The sequence below is a fragment of the Camelus ferus genome, chromosome 3 (assembly GCF_009834535.1).
Source record: "Camelus ferus isolate YT-003-E chromosome 3, BCGSAC_Cfer_1.0, whole genome shotgun sequence".
Classification (NCBI taxonomy): Eukaryota; Metazoa; Chordata; class Mammalia; order Artiodactyla; family Camelidae; genus Camelus; species Camelus ferus.
The window spans coordinates 64262487-64279974 of record NC_045698.1 but is presented as its reverse complement, the minus strand read 5'-3'; the positions used below and the strand labels follow the sequence as shown (position 1 = coordinate 64279974).

The 17488-nt window shown below is 35.5% G+C and overlaps 1 protein-coding gene across 17 annotated transcripts in view; it reads left to right on the top strand.

Moving 5' to 3' along the window:
• Nucleotides 1–17488, top strand: part of MCTP1 (multiple C2 and transmembrane domain containing 1) — a 482756-nt gene that overhangs the window by 196048 nt on the left and 269220 nt on the right. For all 17 annotated transcript variants that reach the window (XR_004318469.1, XM_032476195.1, XM_032476180.1 and 14 more), the window contains exon 2: nt 12954–13068. Coding sequence is in view for 16 of the 17 variants with exons in the window: in XM_032476195.1 (XP_032332086.1) it covers nt 12954–13068 (115 nt within the window). In the remaining variant the exon portion in view is untranslated. The remainder of the gene's footprint in view (nt 1–12953; nt 13069–17488) is intronic.

The window sequence follows — 17488 nt, the reverse complement described above, 5'->3', positions numbered from 1 at the left end:
TTGTACTCACAAGAGCATTTCAATTAGTGGTGGGGGTTCTGAAGATCTGTGAAAATAGACAAATCTTAATATTTATCCCTGACATGCAACTTCCTAAAACTACTCCGACTTTCTTCTTTAAAGCACTTCCTTTGTGAGTGTGTCTTAAAGCCTCAGCTAGATCCTGAGCTATCTTTCATATCATCTAGTTTTTGTTCTTACCTATAATTAGACTGTCATTTTAAGAGTACAAAGGCAGAATGTTTAACATAGGATACTAAGTGTTTCACGCTTACTATTTTATGTAATCTTCACATCAGCTCTATCAAGGAGAAACCATTTGTATCCCCACTTGTAAAGGCCATAAAACAGCCATAAAAGAGAATAAAATAATACCATTTGCAGCAACATGGGTGGACCTGGAGACTGTCATTCTAAGTGAAGTAAACCAGAAATAGAAAGAAAAATACCGTATGATATCACTTATATGTGGATCTAAAAAATAAGACAAGTGAACTTATTTACAAAACAGAGACAGACTGACTCACAGACATAGAAAACAAACTTATGGTTACCGGGGGAAAGGGGATGGGGATGGACAAATTGGGAGTTTGGGATTTGTAGATGCTAACTATTATATATAAAGTGGATAAACAGTAAGATCTTACTGTATAGCACAGGGAACTATATTCAATACCTTATAATAGCCTATAATGAAAAAGGATATGAAAAGGAATATATATATATATATATATATATATATATATATATAAATGAATCACTATGCTGTGTACCAGAAATTAACACAACATTGTAAATTGACTATACTTTAATTAAAAAAAAATTCTCTCTAGGAACCATTTTAAGTGACTCAGTGGATGAAAGGTATCAGAGTCAGAAAGCCAGCAGGAAGTATAGCAGTTGGCTGTGCAGAAGATAATTAAGGTGTAGAATGGAGTGGCAGAAAGAGTTGACCAAGGGAACATTTTTGAAATATAATTGATAGGACTTCATGCTTGCACAGTTGGAGCCAGGTGTATTTGGTGCTAGGTTTTCTATCTTAGGTAGCTAGGCATTTATTAACGATGCCTCAGAATCACATCCAGAAGAAAAAGGAGGAGAAGCAAGTTGGAGGAAGAGAGGGCTTTTCATTTACTGCCATGAGACACCTTTTGTCTTGTTCTTGCATGTTGGCATTTAAACTTTATATGCAAAACTGTCTCCACAATAGTCTTTGAAGGCAAAGAATATAGTCAAACATCATTCTGTGTTCTCTATAACTTAGTTCTCTGCTGGACATTCAGTAGGGGGTTAAAAAACAGTGAATGAGTAAAAAGCTGAATGAAGATGAGATAAACTTTGGGTGTTTTGGGTATTATGGGAGCATTGAAAATTATTAGTATATGCTAATTTCCTTTTCAGAAAAAGTACTATTGCCATGGTTTTCTCCCAAGAAAACCAAGTGTTAGATTAAAAGTAGTAGTAGAGTTTATGATCTAGAGCTGTTTCTTGTTCTTGTTAAAGATACCTACAGATTTTACTGGCTCTTAAGAGTTGATAGGACATTCACACAAAGTTGATACCTGATAGAAACACTAAAACCTTACTTTGGTTCTTTGGTTTTTTTCTGGCTTTCCTTTGAAAGAAATAATAGAGTTCTGGGGGTGGGAGGAACCCAAATGAAAAGTACTTGTAATTCACAAAAGTAAAAATTACAGAATTATTCCAAAAGAAGTATATATAAGCATTTAAGTCTTAAAAGATTTCTTTATTAAGCATAATAAGGTTCATCATAAAAGCTGATGAGGGTATGGATATGTGTGCTGCTAGTTTTATAGTTGTGGATACATAAAAACACTAGAAGTATTTTTCAGCAAAATCCCAAATGTTTAGCATCAAGCTAACATCTGTTACACAACCTTCTCTTTCTGAGATTGTTAGATCCTCAAAAATTCAAGTCCTCCAAAATGAGATGTTTTCCTCTACATATGCCCAAATTTGGGGGATGATAGAACTGTCTAATCTATTTAAACACTTATTGGCAGAAGTATTCATGGCAAGGAAGATAACATCAATAAACAAGTTAGTATATTATGCCTTTTTCTGACAAGTCTTTTCTTAGTGTTGTTTTTTTTTTTTTTTTTTTTTTTTTTTTTTTTTGGTTTTGGGGGTTTTTTGCTTTGTTTTTATTTTTGCACTTTTTAATGCAGTTTCGTTTTCTTTGGGGAAGAAAGAGCATATTTGGAGACTCACTAAAAGACAAATGGTCAGAAGAGTTAATACAGATAAAATCTATCATGTTCTTAGGTCTAACAAATACTGTTTTGGTGAAATAGTAGAGATGACAGTTATTAAGTAATATAATAGTACTGAAAGCAGACAAGTCAACCTGAGCACAATCTACTTTCTAATCTCTAATAACCATTAATAAACACTAGCAGTATATACATACATAATATATATTATTATTTACAAAAATCAGGAAGACCCTATTTGGCATTTGTAAATAATTTGACCCTTTATAAAGCACTTTAAATTGCAAGATGTCTTTTAATTTTCACTTCTTTTTTTTTTTTAAAAGAAGAGGAAAATTAGGCTCATAGAACTCATAAAACTTTTCTCTGCCTCAGAGCAACTTAATAGAATAACCAGGCTTTGTATACAGGTCTTTGTGTTCTAATTCCTATAATCTTTCCTCTCATTTATAATAGCTCTTCTCATCACCTGCCTCTAAATAACTGCTGATATTTAAATAATTTCTTACATTTACAAAGCACTTGTACATATTTTACCTAATAATCAAAACAGTCCTTGGTGAAATATCTATTAGCCCATTTTAAAGATTAGAAAACAAAGGTGCCGAGTGGTAAGTATTTTTGGCTGACGTTAAATAGCCGATATCAAGCCTGCCCTTTCATCATCAGAATTTGCATCTTGTAACACAAAGGTTGATTACAGGGTCTAATTACAAAAAGGAGTGGTCCATGTACATAAGAACTGGGAAAAGAGAATTTTATTTGCTTTCTTTTGCCTCAGGTTATTTTCTATACTGTATGTGTAGGTGGAAAGGCTATCAGTGATAATGAAGTGATCTTGTACAGAAGCAATTTAGCAGACAAGCCAAGGCTGAGTAATCAGTGTTGTGGGAGTTCCAGAAAAGACGTTTGGGGAGTACTGAATTTCGTACTTTTTCAGCGGCAGTTAAATGTTGCCATTTAGTGGGCCCTGAGTATTTCTAGATCCATTCTGGTTTGGGCTATTGCAAAATCAAAATCCCAGAATTAAACCCAGGGTTGTAGTTCAGTTCAAAAACGAACTATAATAAAGCTTTGGTATGACCAGAGGATCAACCTTCCTTTTCTGCTTAGTTTATCTTCCTGGTTGACTGAAGGCCAACTTAAATACTATAACCATGTATGGCAGTTTACCTGGGACGGTTTTGTTTATGCTTGTTTATGCCATGTAACTGTTAACAGCCCTCCCTTTCGCTCTCTAAAGTATCCCAGTTGGAATGATAAGCTATATGGTTACTTTAACCGTAAGCGTTTTCCCCCATTCTTGTTGAAAATATTCATAAGAACACCAAGTTTTCCTCACTTAGTAACTGCAGAGCAATGGCTTTAGTTGGCCTCTGTCTGAGCTGGCACCATGGGAGCATCTGTTCGTGAGCATCCATGACCACTGCGTTGTGGAGGGGGAAATTGAAGGCTGGGGCAACTTCTGTCTATCTGGAGCCTCTCTCTACAGCTCACTTTCTCCCATACCCACTGTTCATGGATTTCTGGTGTTCCCTGGCTGCTTTCTTGTTTCTTTGTTTCTTTTGCTCAGTCTTACTGCTCTTTTCTCACTCTCTTCCATTGTCAGAGCCGAGGTCTCTTACCAAAGGAGGTGAGAAGGTGATCAGGGGTCAGATAGACCTCCAAGAGCACAGCGCCCAGAGCAGGCAGCACTCGGGTCCCAGCTATTCCTGGCCTTTAGCAGTGGGAGTTCACAGATCTTTACTCTCCTGCCCAGCTGTTGTCATACTCTGCTGTGGTTGCTGATGTGTCTGTCTGTCCTACTCCAGAGTTACATCTACCCTCTGTGTATTCTTTCCACCCCATACTTCTGCTTAATTATAGCACCCATTTGCCAACTTGGGGTTATACATGGGTCATCATGGCCTCTCCAGTCTCTATTATGACCGTTTGGCTTTAGCAGGCACTTTTTCCTTTTTCTTCTCTCTGAACTTGGTCCAAAGCACCTTTCCCTAATAACACTTTTGCTGACTAACAACCTGTCACTGACCAGCCTATTCACGTCTGCCTGTTGTTCAAGTACCAACTCTAGTGTAATCAGCTATGAACAAGGGGCAAGGAAGTTACATTTACATAGAATTAAGCATAAGCTGTTCTTGCTGTGGATTGGACGGGCACTATGACTGACAGAGTAAGTGGGTGATGCCTGTTGATTGTTACAGGTTTTCCCCATTCTGTGTGGTTTCAGTTTTGAACACATTTACTCAGTTGACCTCTAACTAATTAGAATATTACCTTAACAAGTGAATCCTTGAGTTTCATTGAACTTTGAATATTTCAGGGTCTTTTGAGTTCTGTTTTTTGAAAATTAAGTTTCAAAAACCTTTGATTTCCACTTGATGGCAATTTCACTGTGCAGATATTTCTAATGTCGTAGAAACTATGAGAAATGACTAAGGTGTGTTGAACAAAATTCATCACAGCAGAGCTGCAGAAAGATAAAGGCTTTATTTGGGGTCTTGGAATTGTAATTCGGGAGACAGATTTGAGTTGGAGTCAAAAATGTGTTCCAAGGAGAAGAAAAAAAAATGCGTTCATAAAGGAAGAAAACTCACAAGGTTGCAAAAGTTGTTTTGAAAGAATTACGATTGGTGCTGGCAAGCTGAAGCTATTCTTATCTATACATATTTGGTTGCTAAGGCTATCACTGGAAGAAGGTGGAAGTCTGGTACTGTGACAAGTTGCAGGTTTCTTGCAATGTCCTTAGAATATTTGTGGTTTGGCCCAGTTCAAAAATTTCTGATTCTACGCAGTGAGAACATGAGTAAACCCTGCTTCCTTAATGGTCTCACAGCTTCATTTTAAATAGCCCTCTTAGAAATACTGACTCCATTTTGAATTTTCTTTTTCCACTGTAGAAACTGATAATGACTGAATAGAAATCCTCAATGATACCTCTTGATATCCTTAACAAGTTTGTTAAATTTTAAAAGTTGATAATGTAGAAGCTTTCATGAAGTTTTTCACTTTCATGAAGAGGATTTTGTTGATAGACAAAGATAGAGCTGTGCTGAGCATGGCCTGAGCATACGAAACAACTTAACCAACCTACAACCCACTGGGCATGGTAGTACTAGACTCACCCAAGACAGTCTCCTAGAATGCAGATGCACTTCTCCTTTTCTATACACTGCTACAGTAACTCCACTTCTTATTGACGATAAGAATCAACCAGCCCAGCTAACACAGTAACCTCGTTTTACCTGTAAGGGAAAATTTTTAAATGCCAGGCTAACTTTGAATGTATCAGCACTATTATATCTTCTGGTGGAAGCTTTCTTCACCAAGGTAAAAAGGCCTTTGAAGCTGCAGAACTCAAAGTCACAGGGAACCCTCATACTGATTCCCATATATATTCCCCAGATGTTTCATAATATAAGTAAGGAAAGTCTGGAAATTCTTTATATATCAGCTTTTTCAAAGATGTGCTTTTATAATTAGCACAATAGGTCAAGCTGGGATGTGTTTTGAAATCACCTAAGGAACTGTAAGAAGAAAAATACTGATACCTGGGTCTTACGCCCAAAGTTCCTGGGTGCCTAGCCAAAGCTCTCAAGGCTGAAAACCACTAGTCTCTATAAAATGAGGGACAGAAAGGTTTGGTATGAGGAAATCTGACATCACCATACATGATAACTGTTCTAGTTTAAGCAAACTAGGAACAGTAGAGTAAAGGCTTCTTTAAAAATGGAGGCTTGCAGAAAGACAAAGAAAAATTATATATCACTTGTATATGGACTCTAAAAAAATGACACAAATGAACTTATTTACAAAACAGAAACTGACTCACAGACATATGCTTATGGTTACCGGGGGTGGGGGGTGGGGGGAAGTGGAGGGATAAATTGGGAGTAAGAGATTCGCAGATACGAACTACTATATATAAAATAGATAAACAACAAGATCCTACTATATAGCACAGGGAACTATATTCAATACCTTGTAATAGCATATAATGAAAAAGAATATGAAAAGGAATATATTATTTATGTGTCTAACTGAGCCACTATGCTGTACACCAGAATCAAACACAACATTATAAACTGACTATACTTAAGTTTTAAAAAAAATGATGGCTTGATGGAGTAGAAGCTGTGGGTGCTCCAATCATTACAATCCTTCCAAATACTTCCTTTCACATTCTCTGGGTTCCTCTCTTGAACGGGGTTTTTTTTTGTTTTTTTTTTTTTTAATGACTTTCCCATAAGTGACCTGCTAAGGCTATGAATTTCACTTATAATTTTTCAATTTGAAATAATGCATCTGCCTTTTGGCTTCAACAGTCCCCAAACTTTAATTGACTGTTGTCATAGAGACCTCCCTAAACCTCTGTGTCTAGAACTCTGAATTTTAAAATTTGAAATTATTTCTCTTACATTCCCACCAAAAGTGTACAAGGATTTCTTCTCAATGTTTTCACCAGCATTTGTTATCTTTTTTTTTTTTTTCCATAATAGCCATTTGAACAGCCATGAGGTGATATCTCATGATGGTTTTGATTTTCAGTTGCCTGATGGTTAGTAATGTTGAACACCTTTTTGTGTACTGTTGACCATTCATATGTCTTCTTTGGATAAAGATCTATTTAGATCCTCTGACCCTTTTTTAGTTAGTTTTTTGGGTTTTTTTTTTTTTTTTTTTTGCAATTTAATTGTATGAATTCCTCATACTTCGGATATTAACCCCTTATCAGGTGTCTGGTTTACAAATATTTTCTCCCATTCTGTAGGTCGTTTTTTCATTTTGTTGATTATTTCCTTTTTGAGGTAGAAGTTTTTTTATTTGATGAAGCCCCACTTGTCTGTTTCTGCTTTTGTCACCTCTGTTTTTTTGGTGTCATATCCAAAAATTTATTGCCAAGACCAATGTCAGGGAACTTTTTTCCTATGTTTTCTTCTTGAAGATGTACAACTTCAGGTCTTAACATTAAAGTCATTAATCTATTTTGAGTTGATTTTTGCATATGGTGTAATATAAGGGTTTAATTTTATTCTTTTGTATATGGATAAATAGATTTACCAACATCATTTATTAAAGAATCTGCCTTTTCCTCACTTTATGTTCTTGAGGCCCTTATAGAAGATTAGTTGACTGTATATGTGTGGGTTTGTTTCTGGGCTCTTTATTCTGTTCCACTGATCTATTTTTATGTCAATGCCCTGCTGTTTCAATCACTATAGCTTTGTAGTATAGTTTGAAATCAGAAAGTGTGATGCTTCCAGTTATGTCCTTTTTTCCTTAGGATTGCTTTGGCTATTCGAAGTCTTTTATGGTTCCATATGATCCAACAATCCCGCTTCTGGATATTTATGCAAAGGAATTTAAATCAGGATATCAAAGAGATGCATACCTTCACTCTCGTGTTTATTGCAACATTAGTCACAATAGCCAAGATATGAAAACAACCTAAGTGTACGTTGATGGATGAATGGATAAAGAAAATTTGGTATACATATACAATGGAATATTATTCAGCCTTAAGAAAAAGGGAAAATCTGCCCTTTGCAACCACACGAACATACTTGGAGAACATTATGCTAAGTGAAATAAGCCAGACACAGAAAGACAAGTACTGTATGATTTCATTTATATATAGAATCTAAAATAGTCAAACTCATAGAAGGAGAGAGTAAAATTGGTTGCCAGGGGTTGGGGGGAGGGAAAATGGGAGGAGAATGGTCAAAGTGTATAAAATTTCAGTAATGCCAGATGAGTAAGCTTTGAAGGTCTACTATATAGCATAGTGCCTATAGCTAACAATATCATATTCTATACTTAAAATTTTCTCACATTAAGTGTTCTTACCACACACACATACAAATGATAATAATAATAAAAGGGGTGGGAGGAATCTTGGGAAGATGATGGATGAGTGTGTAGCCTTGATAGTGGTAATGGTATCACAGGTGTATACTTGTTCCTAAATTCATAGAGTTGTGTGAATTACATATGTACAGCTTTTACACATCAATCCTACCTCAGTATAAAGTGGTTTAAAAATAGCAACACCTAGCTAAACGTGGGACATGGCAGTTTAGAGAGAAGAAATTTATCTTTGAAGTTCCTATACTAGTCTCTAAATAAATGTTCTATCTGAAAAAATGATTAAAAAATGTTTAAAATGATGAAGCTTGTTTTAGATCTCTATGGGTGCCTAGTACTTCAGACACATCTTCCCTAATATTTTCTTACATTTGGGAACTTAATAAACATTTTAAAAAGATCCTTTATAGCCATAAAAATTATATTTCCAGTATCCCTCCATAATCGCCTACCAGTTTTCTTCTTGGAACCATTCCAGTAAGCTTGAGGGGAGATGTATCTCTAGATCTACTTAAGTTCTTGACTTTCTTTTTTCATTGAGGTGTGGGGGTCTCCTTGGAGGTTGACTCAGGGTTGCCCTGAAACTTGTTCCTCCTCTCTTTTCTGCTCCCTCCTGCTAGCATCACCAGCCTCCCAGGAGCTCAGCCCAGACTCCTATGTGACTAATCTGTCCATTTCCCATATCTCCTACATCTTGTCAGTTGAATATTTCAGTTGATTGACTGTCCTCAATATCTCTCAAATTCATCTTTTATTTCCATTACCACTGACCATATCAGGCCTTTGTGATTTAAAGTGGACTGTTGTAAAACCTTTTAAACAATTCCTATATCCACAGGATTTCTCTATTCTCATCCATCCTACAGAGAGGAAAGGCCAGGTTTTCTTCTACTTTGAAATCTCAGCCCTTAGTCCAGAGCAGGAAACATGAAAGACAGACAATAAATGCTTATTAAATGAGTCCTGGCTATATTGTCTCTCTCTTCAAGAGCCTGTGGTCTCCTGTTGCCCACAAGTTGAATCTCTCCTCAGCCTGGTGTCACTGTACATCAATCAGTTTTCCCTTCCATGTGATTTCCCACACCATCCAGTGATGCACCCTCTTGTGACTAGTCATCATTGGGTTCATGTTAATTTTTTTTAACATTTTTTTATTGAGTTATAGCCATTTTACAATGTTGTGTCAAATTCCAGTGTAGAGCACAATTTTTCAGTTCTACGTGAACATACATAATATTCATTGTCACATTTTTTTTCGCTGTGAGCTACCACAAGATCTTGTATATATTTCCCTGTGCTATACAGTATAATCTTGTTTATCTATTCTACATATGCCTGTCAGTATCTACAAAATTTGAACTCCCAGTCTATCCCTTCCTACCCCCTCCCCCTTGGCAACTGCAAGTTTTTATTCTATGTCTATGAGTAGTCTGTTTCTGTTTTGTATTTATGTTCTTTTTTTTTTTTTTTAGATTCCACACAGGGGCTCATGTTGATTTTTCCATCCTCCTTTCTTCCAAATCTTCACTTGTCAAAGTCTTGCTTATATTTTCAAACTGCTCTATTGTCATCTCTATGAGGCCACCTCAGATTCTTTTCCCAACTTTCTTCCCTGTTCTCCCAATGATTTAATAACTCCATTGTATCACAGTCTGGTCTTAAATTATAGCTCTTGAGTGGATGGGGTTTAATTTTCAATACAATTTTGATCAATTGGTAATATTGCCCTTGAGCAGTGTATTGAGAAGGATTCTCTTGAAGGAAGATGCCAAAACAGATGAGATGCCATACATGGTCACAGGAGAGGAAAGAGAACAAAGTGCCCGTAGAGTAGTCAAACTTTGTTATAGATCCTCATGTGTGTGTCTACTCAGCTGAATCAAGTGCCCTTAAAGACATTTTCTATCCTCATAGCCTCTACCACAATTTCTGTTCAATTTGATCCTTAAACACGCTATTCCCTGGAGCTAAAAGTTTACAATCTAAAATGGCAAATGTGGCATTTGAGATATAATGTGAGAATGGACAAGAAAGTTATCAAGTGCTGATGAAATGGTCCTTGACGATTGAGTAGGAATACAGGGAGAAAAAGATGGAGAAGGTGGTAACATCCAGAGGAAGTGAAATCAGTATCTTGGATAGTTGTCTGCACTCCTGCATTTATTACAGAATTATTCACAATAGCCAAGGTTATGGAAATAACCTAAGTGTTTATCATAGGAGGAATAAATAAAGGAAATGTGATCTATAAATACACACACACACACACACACACACACACACACACACACACACACACACACACAAATGGAATTATTATTCAGGCTTTAAAAAGCCAATAGATGTTTAAGTCCAGTAAAGTTTTTTCTTAACTAGGTGTTGAATTCTAAAACAGCAAAAGTGAAAAATCTAGTATAGTTAAAATTACCTTTGAAAATTCTTTAACTTGCGCATATAGTATAATATGCATTTTTAAATGTTAAGCCAGGGACTCTATAAATTATTCATTCTAGGCTTCAAGAAGCAGTGAGTAGAGCAAGAAAGCTATAAAAAAATACAGATTCTGAGCATTCAAACTTAGAATTCTGTCTTTAAGATACTAGAGGAGGGGGTAGTGTGGGTAGAAAATTTCTACTTTGCTATAGATTTTATTCCATTGTTTAGAAAGTAGTAAATCTATCAACTTTTAATATTTATTAGTGGATTTACTTATTTTGAAACAGTGTCTATAAAAGAACCTCATGAAAGGCTTAGAGCATACTAAGAGCTTAACAAATGTTTTCTGGATTTTAATTTAAATACTGCTTATTAATTAGACCCACATACAAACTGTTCTTTGAAAAGTCATTCAAAAGACATTGGTTGGCTTCCTCTCTTTTCAAGTGGGCATCTTCTGTTTGGCCCAGTGAAGAGCTGTCACTGTCCTGCCATTTATACAAGTTTAAAGACATCTTACGTGGTACTGGATATGTGTTTTGAAGAAACAATATTTTTTGCCCACCATACTTGAAAATCAGTAACATCCTGTGCTGACTAGGTATGAGAAATAGGCAATTGCATACTTTTAATAGGAGTGTGAACTATTTAAACCTTTTTGGAACCATACATCCTAGAAGAGAAATGAAAGCTTAAGTCCTTGTAGCTTAAGTGCTTGTAGTGGCAAGTGCTGAAACCAACTCATATGTTCATCAACAGGGAAGTCATTGAAGAAATTATGTAATCCCACACTGTGGAAAATAATGTACCTCAAAAAAAAAAAACCTAGATAGATCTATATGTACTGATTAGAAAAGTGTCCATGATATGTTTCTTAAGTTAAATAAATTATAAAATAATTACCAAAGTATACTATTATCTTTGTTAGAAACAAACAAAAACGGAAAACTGAACTGCAGGAAGATTAATCTATATATGCATGTATTCGTTTTTATAAGACCTTCAAGAGTGTGGAAGGATATACCCTAAATAGTTATAATTGGTAACCCCAAGGAGGTGGGGTAATTGGATGTTTTAGGGAAGAGCAAGACAATCATTTTACCTTTTACTCCTCTGTTGTTTGGAAGCTTGATCCAAATTCATGGTGAAAGGAATGAAAAGAAAAAAACAATGAGTGAGTTGTAGCATGGAAATGGGTTGGATGGGATTTGGCAGCTCTTTGGATGTGGGAAGAGGGAAATGCTTGTAGATTTCCAGCCAGAGTGGCTGAGAGAAGAGTGCTGTCATTCATAGAAACAGGGGTATCATGAAAAAAATTCTTTTTTTTTTTGTTTCAAGAGGAGAGGTGATGAGTTTAGGTTATCAGTCAAAGTTGTGCTGCTTCTTATTTTAACCAACAATTGCTCCCATAGGAAATCTCATCTGGGTCTTGAAACGTTTTAAAAAAAAAAAAAAAAGCTGCTTTTTAGCTTTATTTCTATAGAACTAAAAGAGCCAGAATGTATCTAATATTTTACCTTATCCATGTATATTATTCCAAAACAAAAGTACATTTGATTTTGAATTGGAAAAAAAATAAGAATTTAAAGTCACCTCAAATATGTAAAGAAAAGTTTTCCTGTTGTATTCAATGTGACAGAAAGTATAAAACAGGACATGTAAAATTTTTACTATATGTTTCTCATATGTTATTTTAATATAGTTTTTCCTCTTGCAAGTTTATTTATAACCCAATGCCTAGTGTGTTGTTGCTAAAGATATTCTATAGAGGTAGCCTTGCAAAGATTTTTAGTTCTAGAAATAGCTTGTGCACTTTTATTCCATAGAAAGCAGTGCCAGAAATTTAGTCCTTTTGAGAGTTTGTTTCTCACAAATACTGTCAAAATGCTGGTGAATTTATTTCTGAATAATTATATAATATTTTATGTTGGGACTGAAATAGACATGGCAATCCATCAATATGAGCCCCTTTGCTAATAAGTGAGTTAATAAAGTCACCTGAATAAGTCATTTTAATTTTTAACTCAGTTACGTGGAAATCGACTGCTCTCACATACCTTTATTCTCCATCTGTCGCTGACTTTTTACTTGAAACACTATTTCTGTGTTTGTCTTCCTTAGTTGAATTATGTAGGGCTTTCTATGGGAAATTTTTTTTGTATTTTATTTATTATTTTAATCTGCGTTAAAACAAGAATTCCTGTAACTGCTATGTCTTTATTTTGAGTCTCAAGAATTTCGTGAATTTCAAAACCTTTAAAGAACTAGGTGATTATGATACTGTCTGAATTCACAAGATGATTTATTATATTTACTAATTCTTAGAGTGCATGCTAAGCTATGTATGGTCCCCCATTGTAGGAAATAGAACAGAGATAATAAATTTAATATTTTGTGTATTTCTTGTTTTTTTTTTAGAAAATAAATACTACTGGAACCAGTAATGCAGATGTCCCTTTGTCCGATCCCGGAATGTACCAATTGGACATTACATTAAAAAGGGGTCAAAGTTTAGCTGCCCGAGATCGAGGAGGTAAGAACGTATGAACAACATCACCTGGAAGCTTATTCTATGTGTTTCTGATAAACTTTGTTTTTCTTGTGATTTCTTAAGTTAAAAAAAAATCAAGTATAATATAAATTTTAGAGGGTTGGGTTCAATGATGTGGCTGGAAATGTTTTCTGACTCCTGTGACCATGGAGGAAGAGGTTATGATGCAGGTTCAAAAACTGTGAACTAGTCCCAACCCAGCTAGCAAGGTCCCTACCAAACTGCTGACAAGTTAGACTCTGCATTTTATGTAATTGGTGACATAATCAGCTAAGTAGATGAGGCACATCTTTGAAGCTATATCAGAATTCACCTTTTCACAGAACTGAAATTCTTTTTGCTGCATACATCTGCTCCATTAAATCTGCTGCAATTGCAGAATTCTGGACTAACATTTCACCCAAACATTGGAGAGTCCCAACAAGTGATTTTCTGAGGTGTGGTTGGACCTGGCAATAATCTCATGGTGGATAAAACGGGTCTTTGTAAGCCAGGATGAAGGAAAAGACAAGGCAAATACTCTTTAGTTCCTGGATTCCAAATCCCAAGGCAGTCTCCTCATGAACTAGCCTGGGATACATTAGGTATTCCTTGAGTCCTGATGAGCAGCAGGGCCAGGGATTGACCCTGAACTGACTGTGTAGCATCCTTTGCACATTTTGAAATATCACCTCTTTGGGATGTGAAGATCTGAGGTCCTGAGGGCCCACAATCTCAGAGGAAGTTGAATTTGAGTGCACCTTCTCCCATTAGGAAGGAGGAGAGTCCAAAGCATTTAAATCATTGTCAGACAACCTGGAGAGTCTCCTGGATCACATGTTCTTATTTTTCTACCCCACCCTATTTGACATCCATACTTAAGGAGTGGAAGGAACCAAATTAGGACCATAGGGTGTAATTTTGATCTCCTGTCTCTACAAAAATAAAATAGAGAAAATGATTAATGTAACAGTGGCTTTTTTAAAATTAGAAATGATACAAGTAATATTTTTAATATTTAAGTAAAAACTACCAAGTATCAGAACAGTCTTAATGAATGAAGGTATGATTGGAAATGTTAAAATTTAAAGGGGAAAATTTCAAAATTAACCATCTGGCTTAGCAGCTGAGGACAAATGTTTATCATATTGAACTCCTGGTCTCAGAAGAAGTTATCATTAAATTGGAGGGAAAAATAATGCTATTAACAGTATTATTTTGCTATATTTATATAACATTTTTTAGTCTTCAGAACTATCTTAATTACATTACATCATTTTATCTAAAGCAGAATTGAATCACGCATCAGGAGATCAAAATTCTAGTCCTAGATATGCCATCCCAACAATATTAAATACATATAATTACTTATTGTAGCATTTTTTGTAGTTGTAAAATGCCGATAAATAGAAGAGGTGGTTAAACATGGTACGTCCACATGATGAAATACTATGCAACTGTAAAATTAATAAGGAAAATCTCTAGAAATTGATATGGAAATAGTTACAGGTTATATTATTAAGAGAAAAAGCAAAGTGTAAAGAGTATCAACATTATGGAGTGTTTTAGGTAAGAAAGAAGGGAGTATAAGAAATTATGCATTATCTGCTCATTTCTTCAAAAGAAGTATCAGTGGTAAAATCCAGAAACAAGTAAGATTGATAACACACGTAATATAGGTAAGAACACATGTCAAGAATGTAGGATGGGAATGGGACAAAAATGGTGAGGAAGTGATATTTCCCTGAGTAAACTTTCCTATATAGTTCTAACTCTTTAACCATGGCAATACTACGGAAAGAAATGAATGAGTGTATGAATGGATGGATGGACGGATGGACAGACAGACAGACGGACGGATAGATAGATAATCTACCAGGATGTGGGAATATTACTATACACATACCTCAGGGGGATGGGGAATAAAACAACTTATCTAAGTGATTAAGTGAAGCCCTGTTTGGATTATACAGTATAAAACTCAAGACAAAAAGAACTATACATAAAGTACTGTGGCCCATGATTTTCAATTCTGAAATTACTAATGTATATACTAGGAATGAGCAACTAAGTAATTACATTGTGGATAAGGAAAGCCAGGTTTTTTACTGTTGGAGAAAGAAGTTACAAATGTGGAATGGGACAGGGGGTTGCGGGGAAAGCTAGAATGCCCCTTGTGGTGTTAGAAAAGTATCAGTATGAACTAACGGTTTTTAATATATATACAGATAACACAGAAATTAAGATGGATAGAGATGTGTGTGTGATCTCTCTGCTGAGAGGGTCTAAAAGCCACCACAAAGGTGTAATGACAAAGTAGAAATCCATGCACTGTGGACCCAGGTCTTGGTTTCTAAATACAGTTTCCCCAATAAAAAGAAGCAGGGCTCTGGAGAAATGGTTGATTGCAGATCTGAGGCAGGGAAAATACAGGATGAGCCTGGAACATTTTGCAGTGCCAGGAAGTAAGAAAGAACTCAAAAGTTGATGGCAGAATGTCAAAACTAAATAGGAGCCAACTTAAAGGAGCTCTTAATGATCAAAGCTGGGACCATTTCAGCAACAATAAAAATAGTGATAATAGCGGATTATAACCCATAGAATAATATAAATATCTATGAGTTCATAGTGGTAAATACATAATTGAATAACTAAATAAGTGTGGGATAAGGCACACTTTTTCCTTATGGTAGAATTCCAATGAACAAATGTAGATGGGAAAATAGAAATAGAAAATCATCTTTTAATAAACACCACAGTGATAATTGTTATGGGCAAAAATCATCAATTGATGCTAAAATGATATGTGTAAAATTATGATGAGAAACAGGATATCGGCATCATTTCAAAGTGTTTTCCCACAAGATACATATGAATTACAAAGGTGAAAAAAAGTAAATTTACAGTAAAGAAATGTGGAAGACACTATGTTAACCAAGTCATCAAAGTTAACATCAGCAGTAATGAGACAGACAGACATCATGATACAACACATTGAGAAAGGCTCATCCTGTCCATACCATTCTTGTATACAAATGCATGAAGTCAGCGTCATCATGGGGAAAACATCAGGCAAACTCTGCCAAACATATAATGTCAGTTATCTGTGCTAAGTAACACTACCCTTTGGCCAGGGCGTTCAGTCTTGTTCCACCCGTCCACGTCTGCACAGTTGTGAGTCTGGATTGCACTGTACATGCACCACTGTCTTTCTTATAGCAGAAAATTATTCTCTGTAGAAGTCTCTGTCCAAAATGGGATTTTTTAAAGATAAAAGGAGAGGGTCATGTTCTTAAGCAAAAGGGGAGAGAAAATACTACTTTGTGGAAGTGAAGAATATCCCAAAGTGTTTAAAGTACAAACTGTAATCCAGCTTCACAATTTTACTCAGTTGCCTGGCATTTATGAAGTTTTTATTTGGTAGATATGAGAGGAGATATATAAACAGAGAAAACAACCTGAGTTAAGTTTAGGATTGATTAAAATCTATCTTAGACCCACTAATAAATAACAGATGGTGTTAGGCAGGTGATTGGATAGACAGTACTAGATCACTTTAGAATTGTGAATTTTTACATATGTGAATTTTATATATTTATATATAATTTATATACCTATAAGATAATTAGATGGAGATGAATAATTTGAAGTAAGAAAACAAACCAGAAAGCACTGCAGTCATGTGGGAGTGATAGTTTTGATGGCTTTAACTGAGATAATGAATGTGGAATTGGAGAAGGAAAAGAAAATGGGAGAGATGGTTCAGGGATGTCCAGTAGCACCTGAGACTTGAGTGAGGAGGTTCCAAAAAACTGTTGAGATTTTTGAGGCTCATGGTGACAGCAGCCTTGTGAATTTTGGGAAAAGGTGAATGTGAGCAAAAATATTTGTATAATTATCAGAATTAGCAGAAGTTGCACTCTTTTCATTTATTGTGTTGATGCCATCACCTACTGCCCAGCAAAACCATAATGCCTGTGCCTTTTATGTCACCTTTGCACAAAATAAAGGAAAGGAAAACTCATTTCCACCATCACCACCATTGCTAGAAGGTTGTTTGAACTTTGCATCTTCAGAATCTTTACACATGGTATGCACTGAGGTAGGCTTAGCTGTCAGAACTGGCCATCATTCTTCCATTTTTATAACCTGTTTTAGAGAGCAACCAGATAGCTTTTTGAAATGCTACTGCCTTTTCCCCAATTTTATTATATCTGATTTAAGTAGCCTGATGGACTAAAATACTTGTGACCTTGGGGAGTCTGACACATATAATTTCAAAGCCAGTCTCAACATTTTATTAGCAGTGCTTTGAGCAAGATGTGCAGTCTCTCTGCTACAGTTGCAGGGTTCCAGATTTAGCAAATAAAAATTACAGGATGCCTAGTTAAATTTGAATTTCAGATAAATAAACTATTATCTT